A 12294-nucleotide genomic window follows, 5' to 3' on the forward strand; every position below is an offset into this window, starting at 1 on the left:
GAGCCTGCTCCGCCATTCGTCATGATCACGGCTGATCATCCAACTCAATAGTCTAACCCTGCTTTCTCCCCATAACCCTTGATCCCATTCTCTCAAGTGCCAAATCTAGCCGCCTCTTGAATGTATTCAATGTCTTAGCCTCAACTGCTTCCTGTGCTAATGAATTAGACAGGCTCACCACTCTTTGGCTGAAGAAATGTCTCCTCATCTCTGTCCTAAATGGTCTACCCCGGATGCTAGGGACCTCCAGAGGAGACCGAGATGGATCATCCACTTGGCACTTTTGGCTAAAGATTGTTGCAAATGCCTCAGCCTTGTCTTTTGCACACATCATTGAGGATGGGGTTATTTGTGGAGCCTCCTCCTCCCGTGAGTTGTTTAATTGTCCAACACCATTCACCACTGGACATGGCAGGACTGCAGAACTTAGATCCGATGCGTTTGCGTTGGAATTGTTTAGCTCTATCTATTACTTGCTGCTTATGCTGTTTGGCACAGAAGCAGACCTATGTTGTAACCAGGTTGACACCTCATTTTTCGGTATGTCTGATGTTGCTCCTGGCATGTTCTCCTGCATTTTTCATTAAACCAGGGTGGATCCCCTGGATTGGAGTTAATAGTACAGTGGGGGATATGCCAGACCATGAGGTTGCAGATCGTGGTTGAATACAATTCTGCTGCTGCTGATGGCCCACAGCGCCTCATGGATGCCCAGTCTTGAATTGCTAGATCTGTTCAAAGTCTATTCCATTTAGCACGGTGGTAGTGACACACAACACGATGGAGTGTATCCTCAATATGAAAATGGGACTTTGTCACTGATGAGACCATCAATTCACGCGACACGTGGTTAGAAGTGAACAGTGGTTTTAATCGTCTTACAACAGAGCCTGCCTGTGACAAGATGAACTCCAGATGAACTGGCAGGCAGGCTCTCACCATCAACCTTTATACTTCCGGTTAGGGGGAGGAGCCATGGGCGGAGCCAAGGGTGGAACCCAGTACAAGTTGCTCATCTCCCCCTATGGGTAGAGCCGTGCAACTACACGTCATCCAATACAATATACAGGCTCAACACATGTTGTACAATACCCCTTGTAAAAAAAGTCAAGTCCGGCGGGGGTGATGATTTACAGATTGAGTCTGTCCGGTGGTCGAGTTGTCCGTTGTGATCGGCAGAGCACCGGGGTTGCAGCCCCTTCTGGTGGCTGGATGATCACGGTCGGTTGGGGTACGATGGCGGACTCCGGGGGTGATTCTGTCCGAGCTTCGTACCCGTCTGGTTCGACTGGGGATTGGGGGGCGCTGGAAGCTTGCGGGTGCGTGGAACATGTGTAGCGAACAGGTAGGCGCGGCGAGTTGGGTGGGATGTAGTGTGAGGGGTACCTCGGCGGTGGTAGTGGTGGGGTTTGATCCTGCAGGCGCTAGGTCCCAGAGGGATACGGTGTCCTGACGGCCGTCAGGGTACTCTATGAAGGCATATTGGGGGTTCGAGTGTAGTAGAAGCACTTTCTCTACGAGTAGGTCAGTTTTGTGTGCCCTGACGTGCTTCCGGAGGAGCACTGGGCCCGGTGCCTTCAACCATGCCGGGAGTGAAGCCCCCGTGGTAGTGCCCCTGAGGGGTCTGGTTGGTGGCGGTACATAAGAGGGACCTAATAGTGTGGAGCGCATCTGGGAGGACTTCCTGCCAATGGGAGATCGGGAGATTCCTGGACCAGAGGGTCAGTAGGACGGTCTTCCAGACCGTCGCATTCTCCCTCTCCACCTGCCCGTTCCCCCTGGGGTTATAGCTGGTAGTCCTGCTCGAGGCGACGCCCTTGCTCGTCACTCAAAGGACGAACCCCGGTCGCTGCGTACATAGCTGGGGAAACCAAACAGGGTGAAGATACTATGCAGGGCCCTAATGACTGTGTGGGAGGTCATATCGGGGCACGAGATAGCAAAAGGGAATCGGGAGAACTCGTCGATGACATTCAGGAAGTACACATTCCGGTTAGTCAAGAGGAGTGGCCCTTTGAAATCGATAGGGAGGCGTTCAAAGGGCCTAGAAGCCTTGACCAGGTGGGCCCTGTCTGGTCTGTAGAAATGAGGTTTGCACTCCGCGCAGATCGGGCAATCCCTGGTGATGGCTTTTACCTCTTCAGTGGAGAAAGGCAGATTTCGGGCTTTAATATAGTGGGCGAGCCGGGTGACCCACGGGTGGCAGAGGTCATTGTGGATGGCTTTTAAGCGGTCGCTCTGCGTGCTGACGCACGTGCAGCGGGACAGGGCATCTGGGGGCTCGTTGAGCTTCCCCAGTCGATACATAATATCGTTTTTGTAGGTGGAGAGCTCGATCCTCCACCTCAGAACTTTATCATTTTTAATTTTGCCCCTTTGCGAGTTGTCAAACATGAAGGCAACCGATCTTTGGTCGGTGATGAGGGTGAACCGTCCACCTGCGAGGTAGTACCTCCAGTGACGTATAGCCTCCACAATGGCTTGTGCTTCTTTTTCGACCGAGGAGTGTCGAAGTTCCGAAGCGGAGAGGGTTTGGGAGAAAAATGCGACTGGTCTCCCTGCCTGATTTTTTTTTTTTTTTTATAAATGTTTTTATTCAGTTTTCGTATTTTATATTGAACAAATTACAAATTGTTAGGAGAGAGAAAAAAAAAACAAACAAAAACAAACACGCAAAAATTAACATACATATTTACAGGTAATCCCTGCCTGATTTAATGTGGCTGCAAGAGCTACCTCTGAGGCATCGCTCTCAACCTGAAAGGGGACGGATTCATCCACCGCCCGCATGGCCGCCTTGGCGATGTCCTCCTTGATGCAGTTGAAGGCCTGGCGAGCCTCAGCCGACAGGAAAAAGTGTGGCCTTAAAGAGTGGGCGGGCTTTGTCCGCATACTGAGGGACCCATTGGGCATAATATGAAAAGAATTCCAGGCACCGGTTGAGGGCCCTGGGACAATGAGGGAGAGGGAGTTCTAAGAGGGAGTTCATACGGTCCGGGTCAGGGCCCAGGACTCCGTTTTCCACGATATAGCCGAGGATGGCTAGTCTGGTCGTGCGGAAAATGCATTTCTCCTTGTTGTATGTAAGATTGAGCTTCAGGGCCGTCTGGAGAAATCGGTTGAGGTTGGCATCGTGGTCCTGCTGGTCATAGCCGCACACGGTAGCATAGTGGTTAGCATCAATGCTTCACAGCTCCAGGGTCCCAGGTTCGATTCCCGGCTGGGTCACTGTCTGTGTGGAGTCTGCACGTCCTCCCCGTGTGTGCGTGGGTTTCCTCCGGGTGCTCCGGTTTCCTCCCACAGTCCAAAGATGTGCGGGTTAGGTGGATTGGCCATGCTAAATTGCCCGTAGTGTAAGGTTAATGGGGGGATTGTTGGGTTACGGGTATACGGGTTACGTGGGTTTAAAGTAGGGTGATCATTGTTCGGCACAACATTGAGGGCCGAAGGGCCTGTTCTGTGCTGTACTGTTCTATGTTCTATGTTCTATGTTCTATGGTGACGTTATCCAAGTACGAAAACGTGGCCTGCAGTCCGTACTGTCCACCATTCGGTCCATTGCTCGTTGGAACACCGAGACCCCATTCGTGACGCCAAAGGGAACCCGGAGGAAGTGGAAGAGGCGGCCATCGGCCTCGAACACCGTGTAGTGGCGGTCCTCCGGGCGGATTGGGAGCTGGTGGTATGCAGACTTCAGGTCCACCGTGGAGAAGATGCGGTACTGGGCGATCTGGTTCACCATGTCTGCAATCCTGGGGAGGGGGTGTGCGTCGAGGAGCGTAAACCGATTAATGGTCTAACTATAATCTACGACCATGCGGAATTTTTCCCCGGTCTTGACGACCACAACCTGAGCTTTCCAGGGGCTGTTACTGGCCTCTATGATCCCCTCAAGTAGGAGCCTCCGGACCTCGGTTAGGATAAACACCCTGTCCTGCAGGCTGTACCGCCTGCTGCGAGTGGCTACGGGTTTACAGTCCGGAGTGAGATTGGCAAAGAGAGGAGGGGGGGAGATTTGCAGCGTGGCCAGGCTGCAGATAGTGAGTGGGGGTAGAGATCCGCTGAAGCTGAGGGTGAGACTCTTGAGGTTGCATTGAAAATCGAGTCCCAGTAAGAGTGGGGCGCAGAGTTCGGGCAAGATGTATAGTTGAAAATTAGAGTAACTAGCGCCTTGGATCGTTAGGGTCGCGACAGTGCGCCCTTGGATGTGAACAGAGTGGGAACCCGAAGCGAGGGAGATAGTTTGCCATGCAGGAAAAACAGGGAGCGAACAGCGTCTTACCAGATCTGGGTGTACGAAGCTCTCGGTGCTCCCGGAGCTGAAGAGGCACGGTGTACTGTACCCGTTGACTTGAACGGTCGTCACTGAGTTGCGGAGGTGTTTTGGACGCGACTGGTCCAACGTGACTGAGCCGAGTTGCGGGTAGTCGCGGCTCGGTCCGCTGTGTTGGGTGGCCCCGTGGTGAATGCCCGCTGAGGTCGCAGTCTTCGATCAGATTTTCTGAATTTGGAGTGGATGGGGCCCAAGATGGCCGCCCCCGTGGATCGCACGTGGTGGGCGGCGAGGAAGATGGCGCCAAGATGGCGGCCCCCATGAGTCGCACGTGGTCGGCCGCGTGGTGCGAGTCCGCCAAGATGGCGGCCCCCATGGGTTGCACGTGGTGGGTGGGGGCGGAGTAGAGGTATAGGCCGCAGCGTTACGGGGCCTGCGAATTTAGAGAACGAGTGCTTTGAGCCGCGGGAGGGTTAGAGGCTGTGGCTTTCTTCGCCAGACACACTCTGGCATAGTGTCCTTTGCGACCGCAGCTGCTGCAGGTCGCGTTGCGGGCTGGGCAGTGCTGTCGCGGGTGCTGGGGCTGGCCACAAAAGTGGCAGGCTGGGGCAGCATAATGACTGGGTGGCCGCGCGGCGCAGGCCTGGGGCAGTTGCTGGTCTGGGGCCCATGACGTGGTCGTGGAGTCCGCAGGGAATGAGGTGAGGCTGCGAAGCGAGACCTCCATAGTAGTAGCGAGTTCAACAGTGTCTTCTAAATTTTGGGCCCCGTTCTCAAGCAGTCGCTGGCGCACGTAATTGGATCTGAGGCCTGCAACAAAGACATCGCGGACAGCAAGTTCCCTATGTTCAGCAGCATTTACAGCCTGGTAATTACTGTCCCGGGATAAAGCTTTTAAGTCTCTTAGAAATTCTTCTAGTGATTCTGTGGGGCGCTGGCGGCGAGTAGTAAAAACGTGGCGCGTGTAGACCTCATTGACGGTCCTCACGTATATTCTGTCCAGTAGGGCCAGGACCTCTGTATATGAGCCGGTACAATTTAACTGAGTAGATATACGATGGCTCACCCTTGCGTGCAGTAGGCTGAATTTCTGCTCCTCCGTCGTTTCTGTGGTGCTTGCTTCAGCCAGGTAGGCCTTAAAACATCGGAGCCAGTGTGAAAAGATTTCTTTCGCCTCTGCATCCTGTGGGTCGAGTTCCAGTCGATCAGGTTTGAGGGCTGATTCCATAGTCGTTCCTTACTCTTTCTTAAGACGATGAAATTGATGAGACCATCAATTCGCGGGACACGTGGTTAGAAGTGAACAGTGGTTTTAATCGTCTTACAACAGAGCCTGCCTGTGACACGATGAACTCCAGATGAACTGTCAGGCAGGCTCTCAGCATCAACCTTTATACTTCCGATTAGGGGAGGAGTCATGGGCGGAGCCAAGGGTGGAACCCAGTACAATCTCCTCATCTCCCCCTATGGGTAGAGCCGTGCAACTACACGTGATCCAATACAATATACAGGCTCAACACATGTTGTACAATACAGTGTGGATTATTAGTATTTATAATTCACCACAGTCACTACAAAGGCGAAGGTGGTCACTTCTGCCGATACGATCATGGACAGATACATCTGTAGCAGGCAGATTGGTGAGGATGGGATCAAGTAGGTTTTTCCCTCTTGTTGATTCCTCACCACCTGCTGCAGTCCCAGTCTAGCAGCCATGTCCTTTAGGACCCGGCCAGCTCGGTCTGTGGTAGTACTACCGATCCAGTCTTGGTGATGGTCATTGAAGTCCCCCACCCAGAGCATATTTTGTGCCCTTGCCACCCTCCGTTCTTCCTCCAAGTGGTGGAGAAGTACGGATTCAAGATGGAGAAGTACGGATTCATCAACTGATGGTGGCCGGTATGTGGTAATCAGCAGGGGGTTACCATGTTTAACCTGAAGCCATAAGGCATCATGAGTTCCAGAGTCGATGTTGAGGACTCCCAAGGAAACTCCCTCCTGACTATATACCACTGTGCCACCACCTCCGCTGGGTCTGTCCTGCCGGAGGGACATACCCAGGAATGGTGACAGCTGTACCTGGGATACTGTTTGTAAGGTATAATTCTGTGAGTATAGCTATGTCAGGCTGTTGCTTGGCTAGCCTGTGAAACAGCTCTCCCAACTTTGGCACAAGCCCCCAGATGTTAGGAGGAATTTGCAGGATCGGCAGGGCTGGGTTTGCCGTTGACGTTTCCGGTGCCTGATTCGATGCCGGGTGGTCCGTCTGGTTTCATTCCTTTTTTGCTTTGTAGCGGTTGAATGCAACTGAGTGGCTTGCTAGGCCATTTCAGAGTCATTTAAGAGTCAACCACATTGTTGTGGATCTGGAGTCACATGTAGGCCAGACCAGGTAAGAATGGCAGATTTCCTTCCCTAAAGGAGATTAGTGAACCAGATGGGCTATTCATGACCATTGTCAATGGTTTTATGGTCAGCGTAAAAATTCCAGATATTTTACTGAGTTTAAATTCCATCACTGTGGTGGGATTCGAACCTGGGTGCCCAGATCATTATGCTGAGTCTCTGGATTACTACCCCAGTGACTGTACCACTAGGCCACCGCCTCAATTAAAACTCCAATTCTAACTTAAGCACTGGGGAACATTCACTCTTTCCTAACAACCTGACCTATAGAACAAAGGACAAAAAAACGAACAGCACAGCAACGGGCCCTTCGGCCCTCCAAGCCTGTGCCGACCATGCTGCCCGTCTCAAAAATCTTCTGCACTTCCTGGATCCGTATCCCTCTATTCCCATCCTATTCAGCTTCCACCACCTCCTCCGGTAGCGAGTTCCAGGCACCCACTACCTTCTGTGTAAAAAACCTGCCTAGTACATCTCCTCTAAACCTTGCCCCTCGCACCTTAAACCTATGCCCCCTAGTAATTGACCCCTCTACCTTGGGAAAAAGCCTTTGACTATCTGCCATCATTCGATTGGTTACATCTACCACTGAACACATGGCTTGAATGATTCCTGATGGCAAACCATTTGTTCCCAATGAAGTCAGCTCAGGGCAAAAAAAAAACCCCTAAATAACAGCAAATGGTGTTCCCGCAGGTCTGCCTGGGGCTGTATTCCTGTCAGTTGTTATTAGCCATGCTGGAGCCTTGACATGCAGCACATCTGTGGAAACGCCTTTCCCACTCACTTTTTCATACCGTAATGAAGCTCACTTCTGCTTCAGACAGAAGCTTCAAACACCCACTCAGGCACACCCTGGACACAGCCTTAAATTAAACCAGTGGGTATCTACTGTACAGATTTCTGCTGGGTTTTGAAACTTCTATATGAAGTGTAGTGTTAGCTTCCCACTGGGCGGGTTAACGACCTTGGACTTATCCTGCTTTCCTAGGTTGTCACAGCAAAGATTAAGAAAATAAATTAAGCGTCCACATTACATGGGTTGGGACTACAATATTCTACCTGATCTGAAATGAAATAAAAACTGTCTTCCCATAAAGATGTTTTAAAACAAAGAGTTCACTCACTTCTTCAGATTTTTTGGAAGGTCGCAGCTCTTCAAATTAGCAAGCGCTGCTTGGAAATATCTTTCTGGAAAGCAAGTGAAATAATAAAGTCAATTTTAAAATGGATTAAGTATCTATGCTCTCAAAATGATGCCTCAAGTTTTGCCCCAGGGAGGTCAGAATATAATCCAGCACAACATATGCAGGAAAAAAAGGAAGTAAATTGTGATTGCATATAGGAAAGGAGGAAACACATCTCTAACTTTATCAAAATAATATGACATATCACTGACCTAGTGTTAACCCTACGTTCTCTCCCTGCACAGGTGCTGCCTGACACGCTGAGCGCTTCCAACGTTCTCTATTTTGGATTTCACATTGTCAACATTTGTGATATTTTGTTGGTATTGAAGATTTATTGCCTCTGCAGGTGTCTGAGGAAATTTGTACTTGAATAACAAAGAGAAAGTCCAAAGCATGATAGCTACAGCATCCTCATGTTTAGCATGTAATTATTAACTCTAGGTGTCCTTAAAACTACCGCAACAAGCTCAATACTCTAGTCTAACATATAGGGTTATTGTGGCAATGTGGAATGGACCAAATTCTTACTGTTATACTATTTCACGGCAGCACGGTAGCATGGCGGTTAGCATAAATGCTTCACAGCTCCAGGGTCCCAGGTTCGATTCCCGGCTGGGTCACTGTCTGTGTGGAGTCTGCACGTCCTCCCCGTGTGTGCGTGGGTTTCCTCCGGGTGCTCCGGTTTCCTCCCACAGTCCAAAGATGTGCGGGTTAGGTGGATTGGCCATGCTAAATTGCCCGTAGTGTCCTAAAAAGTAAGGTAAGGGGGGGGGGGGTTGTTGGGTTACGGGTATAGGGTGGATACGTGGGTTTGAGTAGGGTGATCATGGCTCGGCACAACATCGAGGGCCGAAGGGCCTGTTCTGTGCTGTACTGTTCTATGTTCTATGTTCACTATATTGTTGGTTCAAAGGCCACTGCAATCTTACCCCAGTAGTTGTGCTTGCTACAAATCTTATTCACATTCATCTCTAAAGTATGCCAAACTGAGAATCAGATAGATGAGGGCTGACCTATGCAACAGGGATGCATTTGTCAAACATACTTCCTATGCCTAAAATGTATTATGTACTTTAATTGCCCCCAAGGTTTCCATCATAGTCAATCTCTTTCAGAATCTTAACAATAGTTATAAATTTGTCTATGCGGCCTTTCCTAATTGCAGAGGCCCATCAATACCGTGCTCCAGTCGGAAAGGTGGTTTTGTGTCCGAAGCATTGCTTTTGGCCATTAAATTACCGATGCATCTTTAACAGGAGAATTTATAGTCCCCTGTCTATGACCCATGTACCTGAGCTCAAGGTGCCAAATGGCAGGATTTCTGGAACTTCCAATGCTTTAGCAGGCCATCTTTTATAGCCGATGTCGTAATCACACAAGAAGGGGTTCTTGCTTTTGGACCTAGTGAAATACAAAAGGTGGGAGAGAAAAAACACTTCAGTGGGAAGAATCAAACATTAAAATCTTATCAGTGTTCCATTAGTACCTCGTTCAGGCAGAGTAACAGACATAAAAAAAATAGCGTGGCACGGTAGCACAGTGGTTAACAGGTGTTGCTTCACAGCTCCAGGGTCGCAGCTTTGATTCCCGGTTTGGGTCACTGTCTGTGCAGAGTGTGCACGTTCTCCCCGTGTCTGCGTGGGTTTTCTCCCACAGTCCAAAGATGTGTAGGTTAGGTGGATGAGCCATGCTAAATTGCCCATCATGTCCAAAAAAAAAGGATAGGTGGGGTTGTTGGTTATGGGGGGAGGGTGGAGGTGTGGGCTCAAGTAGGGTGCTCTTTCCAAGGGCCGGTGCGACTCGATGGGCTGAGGCCTCCTTCTGCATTCTATGATAGCATCCACAAAATTGAGACACTAAGTGTCTTGCAGCGTGGATTGGGGCAAAATCAATACAGTGCACTGACAAACGAGACAAACCAGGAGAATTATCAGCATGCATTGATATTCAAACCACATATAAATTATTCAACCAGGAGCTAGCATCACAGCTAAATTAAATCTGTGGAAGTACTAACATTTCCAAAATCAATACCAATCTCAATGGCTCAATGCGCAAATATAAATACAAAGATTCAAGCATTTTGAAATAAAAAGGAAGGTTGCCCCATGGATAGAAAGTCAAGGGCAAGAATAAATGTTTCAGTTGGCAGGATGAGAGTGCCCCAAGGATCTACGTTGGAACATTTAAAAATAGATACATTTATATGAATGATTTAGACATACAGACAAAAATAAATTATAAATAAAGCCCATCTATATCACTGAATCAAGACATTGTTTAGGCCACAAATTAAATTGTGCAGAGTTCTCAAAAACTCCATTAGAGGAGAGTACAGTGAAGATTCGATATGGAAGAAAATCATAATTAAGAAGCAATGCTCAAAAAACTGGCTTTTGACTTCTGGTGACTGTAATGTGCTGAGAGGCTCTCCTCCGAACCGGAACAATAAAAGGCACTTTTAGTTGAATTTTGCCCAGATTTCAAGGTGAAAAATCCCTCAACAACTTAAAGAGGATAATCGAGGAAGGATGCCAATGAACTCGGAGCTCGAGGGCCGAAGAGACAGCAGAAGCGGCGGAAAGTGCCATGACCAGCAGGCGGATGAGACGGCAGACCCACGAGGCGAAGGGGCCCCCGACCACCCAGGAGAGAAGGCGGCCAACCACACGACCCCAACCACCTGGAGACGGATGAAAGAGTTTCCTGATGACGGGGCTGACCGCCATGAAGGAGGCGATCAAGATAGAAATCCAGGTGTCGGTCAAGGTGGCGGTAGAGGAGACGATGGCCATCATGTAGAAGGCAAACGACGGCTGGTGAGAAAAGTGGCAACCCAGGATAGGATGATCCTCAGCCTGGGAAAGGCCGAGACGGACTATAGCGACAGAATAGTCACCCTGGAGGCGGAAGTAAAAAAGGTTGATGGCAGTCCAGGGGAACCAGAGGGGAAAAGCCAAGGACCAGGAGAACAGGTCCCGACGACAAAACATCAGGATCGTGCGAAGGCATTGAGGTCAAAGACTTGACGGACTACGTCGTCCAAATCCTGGGCAACTTAGTCGGGAGAGACAACTTCCCCAAGCCCCCAGAGCTTGACAGAGCGCACAGGTCGCTTAGACCTAACCCAAGGCCGGGAAGCAGCTGAGGGCGATTAGTGCAAAACCCCACCGATACCAGGACCGTGAGAGGATCCTGCAGTGGGCACCAACCCAGGGAGGAGGGCCAACACACCAGCAGAAGTAGCTAGCCCGGAAAGACAGAAAGCAAGGGGTCCTCAGCACACCTCCCGACAGGGAGCGAGCACCTGGTCGCGGTCGGGGGAAGGGTGGGGGTGGGGGAGGGGAGGGAGAAAGGGATACAAGAGGACAAGTGAGCGGGGTATTGTACAGGCCTTGGCAGGGGAGGAACACGCTTAGGAAACAACGGAACCGCAAGCAGCCACTTTGAAGGGTCCCCGGTCAGAGGGAAACCCCAGAGTGCAGGAGCGCATCCACGCGGCGTACACATAGTTGGCGGCCATGTGGGTGCCCCCTGGACAAAGGGAAGCCCCTTTGGGTAGGGGTAGGGGCCTGTTCATGGTGAGAACAGTGACTGCAGCCATTTTAAATGGCCCCCTAACAAAGGGAAACCTTGGAGTGCAGGAGCGTGGGAACAAAAATCCCCCACCAGGATTATCACCTGGAATGTTAGAGGGCTTAACGGCCCGGTGAAAAGATCCAGAGTCTTCACCCAACTGAATGGGCGGCATGATAGCACAGTGGTTAGCACAGTTGTCTCACAGCAACAGTGTCCCCGGTTCAATTCCCGGCTTGGGTCACTGTCTGTGCAGCGTCTGAACGTTCCCCCCGTGTCTGCGTGGGTTTCCCTCGGGTGCTCCAGTTTCCTCCCACAAGTCCCAAAAGACGTGTTGATAGGTAATTTGTACAATTCTGAATTCTCCCTCCATGTACCGGTAGGGGCGCCGGAATGTGATGACTAGGGGATTTTCACAGTAACTTCCTTGCAGTGTTAATGTAAGCCTACTTGTCACAATAAAGATTATTATTAGAAGTCTGAAAACTGACATAGTCTTCCTACAGGAATCTCACCCGAGGGAGAAGGACCGACTGCAGGTAAGAATGGGCCAGTTGGGACGACATACCATTCAAGCTACGGGACGAGGGCTAGTGGAATATGTGGTGGTATGAATGTGAGCACTGCCATTGGTGCAGAGCATGGGTTTCCCATTGGCTCTGGCTGGTCATGTGCCTCTCGTCCGATTGGCTGGGACTAGTCATGTGACTGCTCATCAATTGGTCGAGAGGCAAGTAGACCCCGCCTCCGAGGCTAACAACTAACAACTCGACCACCGGGCTAACAACTAGCTGATTAAAGCCACAGTTCGGATCCTATTCGTGTCTTGAGTCCAATTGATGGTACATC

At 50.4% G+C, this 12294-nt stretch overlaps 1 protein-coding gene across 19 annotated transcripts in view; it reads right to left on the bottom strand.

Annotated features, from left to right (window-relative positions):
• The window catches only part of LOC119968866 (type 2 lactosamine alpha-2,3-sialyltransferase-like), a 198039-nt gene that overhangs the window by 33816 nt on the left and 151929 nt on the right, over positions 1 to 12294 (bottom strand). For all 19 annotated transcript variants that reach the window (XM_038801782.1, XM_038801779.1, XM_038801778.1 and 16 more), the window contains 2 exons: positions 9161 to 9270; positions 7807 to 7870 (listed from right to left, as the gene is read on the bottom strand). In XM_038801782.1, coding sequence (XP_038657710.1) covers positions 7807 to 7870; positions 9161 to 9270 — 174 coding nt within the window. The remainder of the gene's footprint in view (positions 1 to 7806; positions 7871 to 9160; positions 9271 to 12294) is intronic.

This window comes from Scyliorhinus canicula, chromosome 7 (genome assembly GCF_902713615.1).
Source record: "Scyliorhinus canicula chromosome 7, sScyCan1.1, whole genome shotgun sequence".
Taxonomy (NCBI): domain Eukaryota; kingdom Metazoa; phylum Chordata; class Chondrichthyes; order Carcharhiniformes; family Scyliorhinidae; genus Scyliorhinus; species Scyliorhinus canicula.